General features: G+C 43.1%; 1 protein-coding gene across 1 annotated transcript in view; it reads right to left on the bottom strand.

The window, feature by feature from the left end:
• LOC307071507 (protein kinase C epsilon type-like) overlaps positions 1-19,197 on the bottom strand; it is a 68,479-nt gene that overhangs the window by 35,417 nt on the left and 13,865 nt on the right. The window contains exon 3 of the mRNA XM_079730502.1: positions 3,721-3,784. Within this exon, the coding sequence (XP_079586628.1) occupies positions 3,721-3,784 (64 nt within the window). The remainder of the gene's footprint in view (positions 1-3,720; positions 3,785-19,197) is intronic.

Below are 19,197 nucleotides of genomic sequence, written 5' to 3' on the forward strand. Positions count from 1 at the left end.
GTTTCTGGGAATAACAGGTAGATATCGTGAGACCCTAATGTACAATAGTGACACTTGAACCTTCTATTGAACGATCAGGATATAATTGAATGACACTAAGCCAAACAATCACAATTGCAACCACATCAGATGGCGACGAAGAACCTCCGTTCTGATTTAAGGCAATTTACCAATTTCCACTAAAACCCTCTCTTAGGTACTATACATTAATTGTAAACCCCATGTTTAAAATGATGCCCAGATATCGGACTATCCGTTGATGGTGATTTAATGTGTTCAAACACAACTTTGATGACAAAAACAACAAAGGTATGACATAATTGTTGTTCTTGATTGCCTTTGGCCTCTAGTTCAGCAGGTTAGGGTTGGGGTTAGGGTTAGGGGTTAGGGTTATCAGTTTTGTGTGTATCAATTCTTCTTATTTTTTCGGGGGTTGGAATTGTCTATTTTTCATCGAACAATGGTAATGATAAACTAAAAGTTGAGAATATAATCTTTCTAGGGGTGTCACACATTACTGCTTTCTCAGGTAGTTAAATGCCTTTAAATGTCTTTGCAATGGGGGTGAGGGGGTTTTCCCTAACACGGGCCATTTCGGTATAAAGAGGTTAAATGACCATAGCGAGTGTAAGAAGTGTTGGCTTTTCACTAGATTGTTTATGTGTTGCAGGATTAGCCATGGAAATACAGTCCTACAAGTACATTCAAGTATAAATCATAGTATGTGTTTGTGTGTGTGTGCGTGTGTGTATTTGTGTGCATGTGTGTGTTTGTGTGTGCATGCATGCGTCTATGTGCTAATGGGTAGAGGGCAGTTCTCAGCCCGTACAGTTACAAAAGAAAATGCATTAAACTAATGACAATATGAAGGACTATCAATAGCTCTCCTCGTCATTATGTATGCACAGGCACCCTGCACGTACAGCTGCACAAGCACATTCAGCAACACGGCCACACTTTTGGATTTCAAGAACACAAACACCAAAGTAACTAAATAACGATGTTTCATCCAAAACATTCCGTCCTCATGTGATCCTTCCTTTCCTCTCCTAGTGCCCTCATCTTCCATTGTCTTTGATTGTGTCTTTCCCTCTCTCTCTCTCTCTTCCTGTATCTCTCTCTCTCTGCCCCTCTCTCTCTTCCTGTATCTCACTCTCATTCTCTCTCTCTCTCTCTCTCTCGCTCTCTCTCTCTCTCTCTCTCTCTCTCTCTCTCTCTCTCTCTCTCTCGATGATGTAACTCGTCCATTAGGAACATGCACTTTACTAATCAATTCATGACCCTACATCCTCTTGCTCGCTTACACACACACACACACACACACACACACACATACACATCAACCCATATACACCCACTGTGCTGACTTATGCACACACACATGAACAATTCTACGCCATAGTGTAATCTTTTTTTTATTATTACTTTCTAGGTTATTGTTGCATTGTCAGACCCTATCTCGTGCTTAATAGGGATTTGTCATTTTGTTTTCATTCATTTCTCATGGGGTTGTGGTGTGTTGGAAAGTGGAGTAACTGTTGGAGGTAATTGAACGTTAATTTGGCCACACACACATTTAAGTTTTGTTTGGAGGCGTGCCACTGAAGATGGCTAACTTTAGGAGAATAAGAGGAGCACAAGAAAATAAACTATGAACTGTGTCAAAGTTAAAGGCCTATTTAAAAAAAAAAAACATTATACGGCAGGATCTTGTAGGGAAAAATATTGGATTACCCCTTTTAGATTAACGTTTGGACACGTTCCCTTCATTGAGTTTTTTTGTTCCCACATGTGGGAACGTTCCCTTCATTGAGTTTTTTTGTTCCCACATGTGGGTTGAACTTCTGACGTTTGGTACAGTAGGAGCTGTGGACTTTAACTTATTTGTATATTTCCTTCCTTTTTCTCAGATGCATTGGACATTGTTTGCTTCAGCATTAAACTGACTGCCTATAAAATATTCTAATGCAAACTGTTTGTTTATTTATTGCCCACCACAGTAAACATTAGCAGTTGTCACCATATTTAAGTTATACGGTATGATTCATAATGGTATTTTGGACGGGTCAGGGCGGTGGGACTTAAAAGCTGAACGCTTAATGGTTATAATGGTACAGGCTCAGGTAAAAATTGCTTAATAGGTTACCAGCTGGTTGTTGACCCTGCTGCTGATGCACCTGTATAGAAGCAGAGAGCTGGAAGCAGATGACAAACACGCTGTCCACTTCAACGGCCAAACATACTGCTAACACGCACATGTCTTTGCATAGTTAACCGACTGTGTAAGTAGTATACTCTGGCCAGCACCCTTTACGCAATGTGTGTCTGATCAGGATCCACTGAAATGTGTCACCTCGACAGCGGAGATTCTCCGAAGCAGACACATGTTTGGGATTGTGACACATTTGCACGTGGGCGTCCGCAGCATTCCAACCCCTGAGTCCGACCGATTGCATCGGTTCCCAGCGCACATCCTTAAGACAATGAGGAGTAGCACTGAGATCAAGATCCTCAAATAGAACATTAGCATGAGGCAAAGGAAACGAGGTACGCTCTCATAACAGTCAAACAAATCAGTGGAGTTAGGAGTTATTATTAGTTAATAACATTGGCAAAACACCAGCTTGTTTATTTACTATAATCCAAAAAATATGTAATTTCAGATTGGGTGGCAACCAGTTTATCCTAAATTGAATGGTAATGTCATTATTGACAATGTTATAATGTTATAATAACACTGGTATGACTGTTATTATACTAGTTTATCCTATATTCAATGGTAATGTCATTGTTGACAATGGTATAATGTGGAAAACAGGGGCAGTGCCAGTGGCTACAAACTCCTAAGATGACATCACACTGTCCCTCTGCTGTTCCTGTGAGGCTGATTTCTCTCTGTGTCTGTCCCTATTTCTCCTTCTCCCTCTTTGTCTAACGCTACGCTAGACACAGGAAACACTAAATGTCTATTTCCTGTTGCCGCCGTGGCAATTACACCATGAAAACACGTTGACTCATGGGTTTTCACACACACACAAATACACACACACACACACACACCAACATAAACATTTCTGTACACACACACACACACACACACACACACACACACACACACACACACACACACACACACACACACACACAAGGAACTACCGAAGTAAAGATAATAAAATGCAGCCCAAATTTTTTCACTTGTACAAAATTCAGAACAGATTTGGGATTAAGATTCAGGTTTAGGATTAAGAGAAGCAGTGGAGAGCGGAAGTACTATCATAGGATGAATTTCCAACCTGTTTGTTATAAAGCCATGTGCAGCCTACAACCACGACACACACACACATCACATGAGATAGGTGGCTGAGGAGAGGAAGTGGGGGAGGCACAGTGAGAAAGAATGAAGGACAGAAAGAGGAGGATGAAATGTGGTTTACACGGCCGTAGAGCTTGGCCTTTAAACCGATTCATGAAATCCATAAGCGGAAACCGGGCCATGAAAAAAGCAATATAATGACACTTAGAGCGAGGGCACAGTGATAGCAATGACAAAGTGGTAAAGTGGGCGGTTAAACACCCACCTGGAAGCAGAGGGAGATGTTGTGAAGAGATACCTGATGACAGGGTTTGCCAATTGACGACACTACTACATAATAATAAATGAGCACATTCAGACAACACACACTGGCATTAGCCTTTCATGGGGTTGTTGGTCCTTCTTACCTTCACTGGAGGAACCGGAGAGGTCAATGACCACGTACACCTTCCCCTCTGGCTCCAAGTCGATCTACAGCAGGACAAGATCAGGAGCACAAGGTGAGTCCAAACAAGGATGAGAAAAGAGAAAGACATGTAAGAGAGACAAAGTCAGGGAAGATCTTTACAGAAGCTTGAGTTAAGTGTCCTTGTGTAACTCTTTACTGTAGGTTCCATGTTGATTGCATGTGTTTCAAGGCAGCTGTTGTATTTGATTGATCCAAAATGTTCTCCATCTGGTTCCAAGAAACCACTTCTGGGGTGCTACGTATGTTGCAATCTACACCTCAGATAGAAAATTATAAAAATAACTCCTATATACATACACAGACAGTACATGAATGCCTAGCCAAACACACACACACACACACACACACACACACATACACACACACACACACACACACACACACACTCTCACTTTGTTCTCATTTGTGAAGACTTGAATTTTTTATTTTACCTTATCTTTAGTTATCTCTGTCTGTATATATATATATATATATATAAAGTAAATTTTACGTAATCGTATTGATACATTTGATAGTATTTTGCAATGATACCCAGCTCTGTAAATGCATCTCTTTAATATAGTATATCTTACATTTAAGGACATTTGTTGTTTCAAATTCACCCTTTTGGAACGTAGACACATGGGTAACACTGATGGGGGGAGAGAGAGAGGGTGAGACAGATCAACTGTTGGCTCAATACGGAGGCCTGTAGGGGTGAGGCAGGAGGGGGGGTTAAACAACTACTATAGCTTGCTTCATCTACTGAGATTTTTAATCCCACAATTCTTCTTTGGTCAAGGACTCCTAATTCTAAATTAGGTCCTTACAGATGTTGGTCTTTATCTAAATGATACATCTCCATATACCGGTGCACCCATGAATGATTCACATCTCAAATGCTGATATCTAAAGGTCCGCAAAAACATAAAACGTATGGTTTCAACATGTGCGACACAGACGTTTAACACAGCTTTTTTTATCTTTATTGATGCTGTGTAAAAGGGCCGATGGATAAAGTTGGTGCTACAAATGTGGGGGTGTGGCCGAGGCGTGAGCCGGAGGTGGAGAGCCAGTTGTGGCTCGTTGGAAGATCAGATTAATCTGGTTACCCGGTTGCCTGCTGATTGGTTGTTGCTGTGACACACCTGAGCTCTGCTTATTGAAACTGACTGAGGGGAGATTGACCGTTGGTAGCCCTGCCCAAGAATATTTCAGGAGCGTCCCGGACGCCTTGAGGTGGGACAGGCCTGGGGAGTCCTGGTCCTACCATACTTTTTCCACAAACCAAGGCAGTGGGCACTACCCTTGCTAGTGACTACATATGCACATCTTTCAACATAACTGAATTGATAAGACCTACATGGCATCTCAGGTTGCCATGTTAGCGTACCTTCCTGTTGAATGTACATTGACTTAATTCAACTCATCAGCCTTTTCCAAACAGCTTGCAGAATCCACTTTGACATACGATAATAATGTAATGTAATCATTAGAGTTCAGCGCATGGGCCAAAAGGAGCTGTAACATAAACCAGCAGAGGACGGGATGAGGAAGAGGAGGATAAGTGATGTGACAGGGGCCCCATGATAACCGGACAACCATGATGTCTACAGTTCAATACTAATTTCCTTATCACCTCTACTGTGTCTCACCACACACACACACACGCACACACACACACACACACACACACACACACACACACACACACACACACACACACACACACACACACACACACACACACACACACACACACACACACAAAGCTTATTTTTATACACACACAGACACCCTCCCTTCCTGTGAGGTCACTCAGTGGCCACCATTCATCAGCTGCTCAGGGAGCGTGCTCAGACTCACAGGTACACAGGTCACTAAATATAGAGACGGCTGAGGAAGGAAAAGGCCCCTGTGTGTGTGTGTGTGTGTGTGTGTGTGTGCGTGTTTGTGTATGTGTGCTATTGTGCGTGGGTGTGTAAGTCAAAAGTGGTTCATAGACTTACACACCCATGCACAATAACACACATACACAAACACGCACGCACACACACACACACACACACACACACACACACACACACAACACTCACACACATTAGGGTCTTAGCTGGCTGGACGAGGGATAAGTGTTGATAGGAACGCCAGCGGTTCACCAGGTTTCTTGCTCCCTCTACTTGGCCTTGGAAAACCTGACAGGCCCATAGTCTTCATTATTAAAATATATAGATATTCTCTGGTGTTACAGTGCTTCATTAAGGAGGACGAGCTGAGGAAGACCACAATACAGTCATTAGTTTAACTTATGACTAGGTCTGCTAAATTGCCAAATAGTTTGGACACGAAGCATTTGCAAATAAATGACCATTTGACAGGGTCACATTGTCTGTTCATCTTTAGATAAGAAAAAAGCTAATTAACATTACATTACAAAGAAATCACATCAAGACAAAATTAAGTGAATTGACTTAAGCTCTACCAAATATCACATGGTGTGTGTATGTGTGTGTGTGTGTGTTTGTGTGTGTGTGTCTGTGTGTGTGTGCAGAGGTGCATGTGTGTGTGTGTGTGTGTGTGTGTGCAAAATGCATGTGTGTGTGTATGTGTTTGTGTTTGTGTGTGTGTGTATGTGTTAGTGTCTGCATATATTCATATTAGTTTATCGTTAGGAATGACTTGGACTAGTATTTGTTTGTGTGTGTGTGTGCATGTGCCAATAAAATGGACACAAGCCATCCATGGATGCACATGTAGATTGAACTTTTATATTTTCAAATAGGATCCCAGGCTTTATTCATCACCAACTCCCTGAAGTAGACTCTGCATGTTAACGGACAGGGCTCTGCTCTCCCCCTCTCTTGTTTGATCTCTGTTTAATAACCTAACACACTTGCATGCATAATGTATGTGTGTGGATGCACACACATGCATGCGCGTACGCACACACAACATAAAGGCATAAACACAGGCAAATTAAAAAGCTTTTCCCAATGCAATTGAGTTGTTTTGTCTGCATCCACTAATGCCTTAATTACATCTTTCCAAAACCCACGCTGTTTTTGTGCTGTCTGTGTCTGTCTGTGTGTGTGTGTGTGTGTGAGTTTGTGTGTTGACTGATTGATTGTTGCATGATTGTTTTAAGGCGGACAATCCCCCTTACAAAACAGAGAGAGAGAGAGAGAGAGAGAGAGAGAGAGAGAGAGAGAGAGAGAGAGAGAAAGAGAGAGAGAGAGAGAGAAAAGGAGAGAGAGAGAGAGAGAGAGACATTGTGTTTTATCTGTTAAGGCAGTGTGCTCCTTACCGCGGACGCACACTCCTCGGAGTGACACACAACAGACCCCCTCTCCCACAAGGGAAGGACAAATGGGTCAAAACTACACCTCATTGTCAACATTCATTCAAATATGCCGGTTATTACTGCATTCTATTTTATTTTTGACTTTTTATTTATTTAACGAGTATACGTTTAAAATTAGGTGTCATTTTGACCCTTTTGCACTTCAATATACGCACGCACGCACGCATGCACACACGCACACACGCACACACACACATAAACAGAGAAACATACAAACACTCACTCAAACATGGATATCCCCCCATCCACACACACCAGCAATAGAGTGGAACAGTATCATTTAAGAGGACAACCTTTACATTACTATTAGATATTTTCTTCTACATTTACCTCAAACTAGAACTTGAACCCCTCCATACACTGTGTTACTTAAGAGTCCATGTTGCTTTGAGTATTTTTGTTGTAATACATCAAAGTGACACTGCCTATATGGCTGAATGAAATGAGGTGCACTATAAGGAACAACACAGACACAGAGAGCACAACACAAGGGTAAAGTGTGCAGTGCGTCTGTGCACTTCAAACAAATCTCACACACACACATGCACACACTTGTCGACAGCCACTCAAGCCTGTCCTTCTGTTTAGCCATGTCTGTCCGAGCCTAATTTGTCCCTGTTGAATAAACGGTGTCGTAGCATTGTCCAGAGCCCAGCTACAGTACACACACACAAACACTCTCTCTCTTCATGCAACTGTTGTGTTCCTTTTAGGTTAGGAACACTCCTGTACACTTTATGTAATGATCATCATAATATGATGATGCCTTCTGGTCACTGAGAGGTCAGTTGGCTTGGGCCCACAAGGCCCACAGCTCTCAGCCTATCTTCAGCTGCTGAGCGACACACAAGCCAACGCCACAGAGTGCTAATGTTTGAAGGGCCATCCCAAGCATTTAGTCTTTCAGCTGTATGCCGTCTGCTCAAAACGTGGAACAAGCCGAGACCTTGCGTCTGTCATGAGAACCGCGCACGAGAAAGCCTTCATGAGGGATAACTGGGCTATCTCTCTCCATCTCTCCTGATTCAATCGCGACGTCAGTGACAGTTTAACATCGGCCGATTGCAACGTAAAATAAAAATCAATGCCAGCCATAGGCTAGGAGTTTAATAACCAGGGGTAAATGTACACAGGCTAGCTGCCTGTCAATCAGTATTCCCAATATAGAGAGAGAGACAAGCTACATAGTACAAAGCGGTGTCGTACATTCAGTTCAGTGTACACTTGGATGGATGAATGCAAGCAGCTAAACTATTTGAACCATCTATTATAGTTTAAAAGCAGTACCTTGTACCCTATATATCCAAATTGAGCGAGAGAGAGACAAGAGACAACAATCTGTTTTCTGAATGTGCTGAGGTATTCTGCATCAAAACCTTTCCCGCAAAATAAGTATTTCATGTTACATGCAGAGATTTCCTTGAGCTACTGAGAGAACCACAATATACCTGTTCCCCCCCCCCCCCCCTCCCATGCTCCTCTTTGGAGCCATGTGACCTGGTTTGGATAAAGGCGATGAACAAAGGGCCAGTTGATGCCCTGGTTACTGTCTGGATCCCCGGATGAAAGTCAAAACAATGGCAGGACACTAGCAGACAAACATGCACATGCAGGCACACACACACATGTACCCACACAATTATACACATAAGAACACACACAGTCAGCCCTACCGTGCGTTTAAGAGAGATATTGCTGGGTGTTTGGTACTTTGGCACTAGTCAACCAGTCTGCTAGCCCCCTGATTCTCAGTTCCTTCTAGAATAGGAGCTCTACGGACTTTACCAGCACGTCAAACACTCCAATACAGTCAAATAACACCAACCATTTTTACAGAGGCTTCCTCATGGGACAAACACAGGACTCGCTCACGACACCTCATTTCTGAATAAATTTTTTTTTTTTTTACAAAAAATGTAAATCGTATTGTAACAAATTTTAGAGCCTTCATTTTGTAGGGCACCATAGGACTACACAGAGACATGGTCTGTAAGCCGCAAGAGCCGCAGTCAGGCAGCCTTTTCAATGGTATACCTTCTCGGAGACTGCGTCTCTCATGTTCTCTCCTCTACATGAACTGTGGGAAGAGGGTGGTTGGAAGTTACCAATGCTCCCAGCTGCTTGTGTCTACACACACACACACACACACACACACACACACACACACACACACACAGAGTTGCATAAAAACATACCCACACACACACAATTGCACCCACACACCCACACACAATGATCCATTGCTGAGAAGTATGCCTAGCTGATGGCAGCCTTTATTCATTGATTTGAAGTCAGGAGCTGGGAGTGAATACATATACTCACCGTTTCCTGTGCACAGCTGTGATCCCTATAAAGGACTTTTCTGTGCCAGTAGTCTAGTCTCTGCCAGTCATGCAGCTCGGTCGCTCGCAAATGAAAATCATTAAAGTCCTCATTTTTGTATTCATCTTGTAAATCAAATCTCCTGTCATTGGGAAGAAAACCGAGGAGGACGAGGACTCTGTATCTAGAAGCCTGCATCTCGGCTCCAATGGAGACAGCAAACGCCTCACCCTAACCACCCCAACCCCCCCCCCCCCCCCCCCCCCCCCAATTAGTTTCTAGAATTGACTTATGTATCGACTGTACTTTATTGATGTCATTTAGAGGCTGGGCTATAGGACGGCCTCCGGCCAAAGTGGAAGAACGCTTGGTCGCCCATAGAGCCGGACAACACAGTCCGGCTCTAAGCCTCCCGGCCCCCATTACACCCTCTCCAGGCCTGGGCTACATGCAGCAGGACCTCTGGATCATTGTATGAGCAATATCTCCTCAAATAAAAGACCAAAGGTAGAAATAATATTGAAAGAGGCAATCTGTGTGGTATAGGTTAACCATCCCTCAAACCCCCATTCTAACCGATGGCTATAGGATGTTCCAAAGGATGTTTAGGTCATACCACTAGGATTGGATGGCGAGTCAATACATTGATGCAACGCCACCAGCCAGCTTCCTGCAATTAAGCTTACCATATTAAAAAATTATCAGATAATATGAGATAATACTAAAATGATGGACAACAGGATCTAAAATCGTAAAGATATCCGTAACATATCACAGAGTGAAGTGTCTACTACACAACTACTTAATATATGGCAAAAAGTATCAGAATATTTATCTTGACGTCAACGAATAAATAGTCCGCTTGTCTCCATAGCCAGCAGAGAAAACATACTCCTCCCATTAATCTATTTCTCTCCATAGCCAGGAGGGAGAATAGACTCCGCCCATAAATCTGCTTCTCTCCATAACCAGGAGGGAGTATAGACTCCGCCCATTAATCTGCTTGGAGCCATAGAAGCAAATTTGAAATTAAAATCTCATGAGATTGCAACTGATTTCCTGGAGGATCATTACATCTCAAAAACACAAAATATTTTAAGTAAAATATGGATCTTTGTTGAACATCACTTTAATGCTATTAACACCAACAAATCATATTTTCTGCATTGCTACACACGATACACTTGGAAAGCCTTCAACAAGTGTTCAAATTGTCAACGTTTAGACGGAATGAGGACATGAACATGTTGTTTACAGCCCGGATGCCTCATTGAGTGACGGAGGTGCAGAATGTCCTTGTCCTGATCAAAGAAGCACACAGATCACTGGCCAACGTCCCACCATGGACTGATGTTTACATTATCCCAGCTTCACATTGAAACCTTGTCATCACACACACATCACAACACACTGAATTACTGCTGACCCCATCCACCCCACTGTATCTAATGTGTGTGTGTGTGTGTGTGTGTGTGTGTGTGTGTGTGTGTGTGTGTGTGTGTGTGGGTGAGGTCCAATATCACATGAGCCTTGTTCCAAGGAATCATGTGCTTGCAGTACCCACCGTAACCACAGAAACGAGACCTGGAGCGAAACACTCTCCCAGGCACCAGGCACACTCCCCCCATCAGCAGCACACCCTGAGCAGCCAAATCTAATAGAAGATACACAATGCCTTGTGTATATCAACCCAGTGACACCAACCCTATTTCTGCTTCATCTATTCATGGTATACGACATTTCTTATAAGATCATTTGCAGATATATAGGAAACTGTGGGAATATCTATGCACCGATATATATACATATATATAGGCTATATAAAAAATATATATATATATATTTATTAGAGATCTGCGGATTGATTAAAGTTTGTTCCTCATCGTCGTAGTTTCTATCAGCTTTTTCTTGCATTCCATCTGAGTTATTTTATTCAAGGTTGATATAGCATATCCTTTAATGCCAACAACCTGTCTGATAAAAGACAGTGTCCTTGTTGTAGAGACCTTTCTATCCATTACACCCACATTATATTCAAATTTATTTAAGAATAAGATATGTCTTATTACCAACGAGGACTATGCCAATGGTTTTAGCTATTTAGGACCTAAACACTGATGCAAAAAAGTACAACTCAAACTATTTGTATGTTTGTTTTGTGGTTGTGCGTGTGTGGGTTTGTATGTTTGTATTCAGCAGAAGTTTGTTCAAACTGCCAGTTGATAATAGAAGAAAATTAAGAAATGGTTGTAAGACAGCACCTTGGCTGGTGGGCTGAGTTGGGTAAAGGCTATAGCTATTAATCTACTACGTCTGATGTTACCGTTTGATGCAATACACAGTTATTGACAAAGTGGTAAAAAATAAGCCTGAGACAATTTTAAATAGTAGTAGAAGAGGCAGTAGTAGTAGTAGTTGTACTAGTAGTTATACTTAAAGGATGTTTACATGAAACCAAATCGCATGTTCATAGCTTTTGTAAACGTATACATGTGAAACAGGTCAGAGGTTTGTGTTTGTAATGTGTGTGTGTGTATGTGTGTGTGAGTGGGTGGGTTGTGTGTGTTGTGGTGGTGTTGTTTTCTCTTCCATCTTCCTGTTTGTGAGGAAGCGAAGACATACCTACTTGCTACATTTATGTTGGCCACATATTGGTACTTCACTGCAAAACATCATGGCCCCTTTGTAGGGGACAGAAAACATCAGCTCCGATAGATGTTATTGTATGCATTCATTCATTTTGTGTTCAAAAAACCTTGGCTTTATAGACATAACTAGTCTTAATTTTGCTACCTTGTCTCAAACTGAGCGATCACAATAAAAAGGTTTAGAACAGGGAAATCAATGTGAAAAGGGCCCTTTTCCATTTGGTTCTGAGCATGTGCAGAATCACAAAATGAACGATCCGCTCGCAGAAACATAAAGTACATACCGGATCATACAAAAGATCAGTTCAAAAATAAGGATTTTTCACGATGCGCTCATCACTATTGGATATTTACTTAGCTCCAAACTCCTTGTCCCAGGTCAAAGAAATTGTTGCTCTTGCTAAAAAGGACGACATAAAAGGATATGATTAACCACCGTAGGTATAAGTTACTTTCTTCAGGTTGTCTGCTTGAGGTGACTCAGTCATCTTTTGTTTAACCCTCAACAGACTTTAAAGTGTGAACACATCAGAATTGGCCCCTTGGGCCGCATCGCAGCGCCATCCATTGGGACTCGTTACATTAAACGCAGGACACCTCAAATGAGATCTTCCGGTGGGGGTTGTCTTTCTAATCCCAGCACGGCAGGACGCGGCGCCCAGTGGCCGGTCTGCGCCCCATTTAACACCGAAGCGGACTCGGACCAAGAGTGGATCTGAGAGCCACTGGCTTCCTCAACATAGCACTTAGGTGATATTTGGGCTACCAGTTAGAGTAGAGTGCACTCAGCGCACTGTGGACCATTAAGTTCATCCAGAGATAAGATTGCCGATTTGTTTTACCCCCAACGACCAATCGATTTGTCGAAGAGTCGTCGGATTTCAGTCAACCGATATTTTCTTTGGTGGACTACAGCCCTGCAAGCAATTATTACACACAATAAATAAAGAGTTTCCTGTCTGGGATTAATGAAGTACTATATCATCTTTTCTTATTCTGAGGATCCAATTTAAATTTAGAAAGAGAAAATTAGGAAATATTTACCTAATATGATTATAGACATACTGAAAGTACAGTCATGAAAAGTTTCCGGCAGACAGGCTATATCCCTGGCAAACTGGGAAATAGCTTATCATCCTTAATTTCATCCAATTACCTTAAAAGTATATAGTGAATCAGTGTAATACATGATGGTTTGTAAATGTAAATGTAAATGTAAATGTAAATGTAAATGTAAATGGTTTGGTTAGCAGGATGCTTAGAGTCGACCTGCTATCTCGGTTTGTATCTATTTTTCCGGTATTTATTTCTCCGACCTGTTCAGCATACTCTGTATTGTATTCGCTGTTTCCTCGTTGGAGCTCCGTCTGCATCAACCCCGGTAAGCATGGATTCCGGTTGCTCTTATTCCGCCTTTCTCATAGATAAGATAGCTCTGTTAGAGAGACGTATATGTCAGTTAGAGGATGAAAGGGTAGCGAGCATAAAGAAAAGATACTCCAGAAAGTATAGAGAAGAGACCAGCCAGGCGGACTTGTAGAGCTAACGCTATCGTTAGCAGTGACTCCGTCAAGGCAATCCTGTCGGCAGCACCACTTGTGAAGGCTGACAGCAGCCTGCCTCGCAAGTCTTTTTCAGGGGTAAAAACGCTAGTCATAGGCGATTCTGTTACATGTAAAGTTAGACTACACTCGCCAGCGAAAGTTATTTGCCTACCCAGGGCCAGGGCTCCCGACATTGAGGCTAATCTTAGGGTGCTGGCATGCAGTCAGACCAAGTGCGGAGTTAGATTAGATGCACCAAACACCGACACTAGTTTTGACAACATTGTAGTTCATGTCGGCACCAACGATGCTAGGATACAACGATTTGCCAGAAAGATGTGTCGGCATCCATTAATTCTCTCTGGCCCTCTACCCGATAAGGGTAATGATGCGCGTTATAGTCGATTATTGTCTCTAAATCGCTGGCTGGCACGATATAGTTCAGAGCAGGGCTTTGGTTTCATAGATAATTGGTCCTCCTTGTGGGGTCGCCCTGGTGCGCTCATGAGAGACGGCCTTCACCCTACTGGGTTAGGCGCCTCAATTATGTCAAATAACCTAGATAGATGTCTTAGCCAGGCGTAACTCATCCACTTACAGCACGCTGGATTGCAGGAGTTTAGCAAACCTGCTAGCAACATGATAGTTAACGTTGCAGAGTCTAGAACAGCAGGTGGGTTAGCTGAACCAGTTTATCAGGATGATGTATCTTTTGCACCAACCCTTTCAGAGCTGAGTGTTAACCGGACTCCCTCTGAAAATAACGCTGTAGCTATATGTACGGTTGGGCAAAATTGCATGACAAATCGCAAGACAAACCGCATGTTAAACCGCATGTCAAATCGCATGTTAACAACTCTTTCAGAACTGAGTGTTAACCAGACACCCTCTGTAAAAAAAAAGCTGTAATAAAGCTGTACCTGTACGGTGGTGCAAAATCGCATGTCAAATCACATGTCAAATCGCATGTTGAACCGCATGTCGGGTCACGTTAACAACACTTTCGGAACCGACTCCCTCTGAAAAAAACGCTGTACCTATATGGGCCCTATTTTAACGGTCTGAAACGCAAGTGAGAAGCGCCAAGCGCGGGTAGCTTTGTGGGCGGTTCTATGGCGATGTCGCTATTTTACCAGTGCAAAAATGACTCTTCCGCCTGGCGCAAATCTAAAAAGGTTTGTCTGAGGTAGCCTAATTACCCGTAGGAGTGGTTTGGGCGTAATGTGCAATAAACCAATGAGAGTGCCAGCTCCCATCCCCTTAAAGAGCCATGAGCGCATTTGAATCTGACGAGTTGATATTTTGACAGCGCGTCTGCAGTCGCCGATGAGAAAGATGCACATGAATTACAAAATTCAAATGGCTCAGTTTATGGCCAAATAATATGGCCTATTTCACACATGGAATAAGGTTTTCTTCCACAACTTCAGAAATACTGGGTCCTCAAATAAATTTCGGCAAAGAAAACTTAACACACATATGATATGCGGTAACTGTGGTTCTATTTAATGATATACGCAATACATTATAAACCTTGTTTCTTATCAGTAATGCAGTTGTATGCATTATCGTTATCGAATTGTGTTCCTAATATGCATGTGTCCCCCCGTTAATATATTGCCATGGACTGTATTATGCGTTACGTGTTTAGTTTGCGTGTGTTTAAACAGATGGACGCAAACACGCGCGCCCGTATTCATTCATTCTTTTTAACACTCACTCGCTGTAAAACAATGTTTTCTCACGATCAAATACTCATCAATCCTAATAGTTATGGGCATGTACATGATGTCTGTGTCAAGAAAATATGTGTTTGCTGTACGGTGTTTGCAGATGCATTGATTTAAAAGTACAACTTATTACCGCTGTATCAGCTGTTCTTTCCCAAATAATTTACCAAGAATGTGTGGCTAGGTAGATGAGAGAAGCAAAGTGTATGCGCGAGGTGCACAAGCAACATTATGCATGCGCCCTTAAAATAGCATCTGAACAACGCGTCACTGACTTTAAACCATGTATTTCCTGGTTTGTGGCGCAAGTGGTTTCTGAAACTGCAAAATAGCACCAGGGAACGTTTGCGCCAGAACACGCCTCCTCCTATCGCCGAACCGCCCCTTGGGGCGCAAGATCATTCCCTAATTTACCGACGCGTGGCGCAGGAGGGAAAAGAACGCTCTGCGCCAGTTCCAAACTAGCAACGACGCATGCGCCAGTGAGAAAGTCAATTGCGCCGGATGCAAGATAGGGCCCTATGTACAGTGGTGCGGCCTCGCACTGTCTCGAGGTGTAAAACCCGCAGGCGAGGGCCGCGACCAGTCGTAATCGCACCCTCCCCTTGACCTCTTCAGAGCTGAGTGTTAACCGGACTCCCTCTGAAAATAATAAAATGGAAGCACTCAGAATAGGGTTCATGAATATAAGGTTGTTTCATCTAAAGTGCTCTTGGTCCATGATCTAATTGTTGATAATAAGATCGACATACTGGGCATTTGTGAACCCTGGTTAAAACCAGATGAGTTTCTAGCCCTAAACGAAGCTACTCCCCTCAATTACGTTAGCGCCCAAGTATCTAGAGAAGTAAAGAAAGGTGGTGGAGTAGCCCTGCTATCTAATTCTAAGCTTAATTTAAAGCCAAAGAATAGATATATATTCAGATCCTTTGAGGTGCTCGCGTTCTGCTCCTCAGCTCCCCGACAAGCGAAACGACTCTTTCGTTTTAGCTGTAGTATACCGTCCCCCAAGACCGTATTCACTTTTTGTTGATGAGTTTTCTGATTTTGCAGCTGATCTGGCTACATATTCAGACAATATTTTGCCTATTGGGGATTTCAACATTCATGTGAATAACCCATCTGATGCCCTCGCAAGGACTTTTCTGTCCATTACAGATACGCTTGGCTTCAAACAGCTCGTCCAGCACCCAACCCACATCGGTGGAAACACGCTGGACCTCGTTTTGACCCGCGGTGTCGACATTTCACAGCTGTTGGTCTCTCCCTACACCTCAGCTTTATCAGACCATTTTTTGCTCACTTTCCAGGTGGTGGTATCCTGCCCCTGCGACGATCAGCAGGCTACTTTCAGCTGTCACCGCATCACCCCTGCAACCATTACAGCTATGGCAGATAAGTTACCCAGTTCACTTGCTCCTCTTTGTAACTATAGGGGTTCTGTGGAGTGCCTTACTGATGACCTCAACATTGCCTTGTCTGCTGCCATTGATTCAGTTGCTCTGCTTACAATTAAAAAACGATCATTGAAAAACCGGCTCTCTGGTTTGATGCAGAAACGCGCGCCCTAAAGCGAAGCTGCAGAATCCTTGAACGCAAAGGGCACTCGACTAAACTTGAGGTCTTTCATCTTGCATGGCACAATAGTCTGCTCACCTAGAAGGGTGCGCTGACTACTGCCAGGAACGCCTACTTTTCCAGTATCATCAACTTAAATAGAAGCAATCCCAAGTTTCTTTTTGACACGGTGAAGAGTCTGACTCTGACAGAAACAGACTCCTCCATCGTGGGCTCCTCCACCGTGGCAGGTGAATTCATGGATTTCTTTGAGAATAAGATTCAATCGATTAGAGAGGAAATTGATGCTTGCCGTGCAGCTTGTCCTATACATCCTGCGGGGCAGGATGGGGTCCTGCCCAGTAGGATGGGGAACTCTGATGCAACTCTGCTGGAGTTCAAGGCAATTCCTCTGGTTGAACTTGAAAGGGGTGATAAAGGCATCGAAACCAACAACTTGTATGTTGGATCCTCTCCCTTCCAAGGTTCTTAAAGAACTTCTTCCCACGGTGGGGCCTGCATTCCTCTCGCTTATGAATCTCTCACTTTCAACAGGAATTGTTCCCTCCAATTTCAAGGCTGCGGTGATAAAACTGCTACTTAAAAGCCTGGCCTAGATCCTGAATTAGTCAGGAACTATCGGCCTATATTGAACCTGCCCTTACTGTCCAAGGTACAGGAAAGGATTGTAGCAAAGCAAATCGTTGATTATCTGATGAGGAACAATCTCTTCAAACCTTTCCAGTCGGGGTTCAGGAATTTCCACTCAACTGAAACTGCTGTTACAAGAGTTGTAAATGACATCCTTCTTGCTTTGGATGAAAATACAAGCACAATGCTTGTATTTTGCTCTATGTATAATATGAGTGCTGCGTTCGACACGATCGACCACAGCACTCTTCTTCACCGTCTTGAGAACTATGTTGGTTTCGGGGGTACGGCTCTTGGTTGGCTTGAATCGTACCTCACAGATAGACCACAATTTGTGCTCCATGAGGGTTCAGAATCGAAGCACTGAAACTACGCTTTGGCGTACCACAAGGGTCGGTCCTTGGTCGATTACTTTTTGCAGTCTACATGCTTCCCTTGGGCGACGTTATCCGCAGCTTCGGAATTAGTTTCCACTGCTACGCGGATGACACCAAGCTCTTCATTCCTGTAGATTCAGGGGACTCGGCCAAGATCCAAAGGGTTGAGTCCTGTCTGGCTGCGGTGAAGAGCTGGATGTCACAAAACTTAATACAGCTTAACACTGGGAAGACAGAGCTGATAATAATCGACTTGAAGCGGGACCAGAAAGAATTTCTCACTGTGGTTGGATGGCCTCGCCACCCCACAGAGTGCATCTGTCAAGAATCTTGGTGTCCTGTTTGATCGTCAACTGTGCTTTGACCAACATGTTAGAAGTATAGCTAGAATTGCCTTTTTCCATCTGAGAAACATTGCAAGAATCCGACCAATGTTATCTGCAGCGGATGCAGAGACACTGATTCATGCATTTGTTTTATCAAGACTGGATTATTGCAATGCACTGTTCTCGGGACTACCAAACTCTACCACGAAAAGTCTACAGCTTGTACAGAATGCTGCAGCTAGACTGCTGACCAGAACGAGAAGGTTTGATCATATCACACCTATTCTCGCCTCTTTGCACTGGCTACCAATAACTTTCAGATCAGACTTTAAGGTGCTACTGCTAACCTATATAATCCTTGCATGGATTATCTCTATCCTACCTGAAGGACTCACTATGTACTTTTCCGTTCTAATTCACTATTCTGTCTGTTCTAGCGTGTTGCGGTGACTGGACTGGATGCCTGGACTCTCCTCATGGTTAACCGGCCAGCACCACATCACCAATTTAATATGATGTGCATGTATTTACCTGTATGTCAATTATGGAACCCATTGCACTCCTGACCATCCCTGGAAGAAGGGATCCCCTACTATGCGTTTCTTCTCAAGATTTCTTGCTAATTTCAAGGGAGTTTTTTCTTGCCCTTGTGGGGGCTTGGGTAAAGGGTGTCATAAATATTTGGCCTGTTAAGCCCTTTGAGACTGTAATGGTGATTAAGGGCTATACAAATAAAATTGAATTGAATGATGGTGTTTCTCTGTCAATCGCTCCGCTCTTCCTGAATCAATCATATGAAAGCTGCTGTTTTTCTTTTTTTTGCTGGGTTTCACACACCTGTGATTGAAAGTCAATGTATTCCCTTATCCAATCAGGAGACATTTTCTGATTCAAGCACAAGTTTTGAGTCCCTACAGCTT

This window comes from Pollachius pollachius (assembly GCF_949987615.1).
Source record: "Pollachius pollachius genome assembly, chromosome: 2".
In the NCBI taxonomy this organism is placed as follows: Eukaryota; Metazoa; Chordata; class Actinopteri; order Gadiformes; family Gadidae; genus Pollachius; species Pollachius pollachius.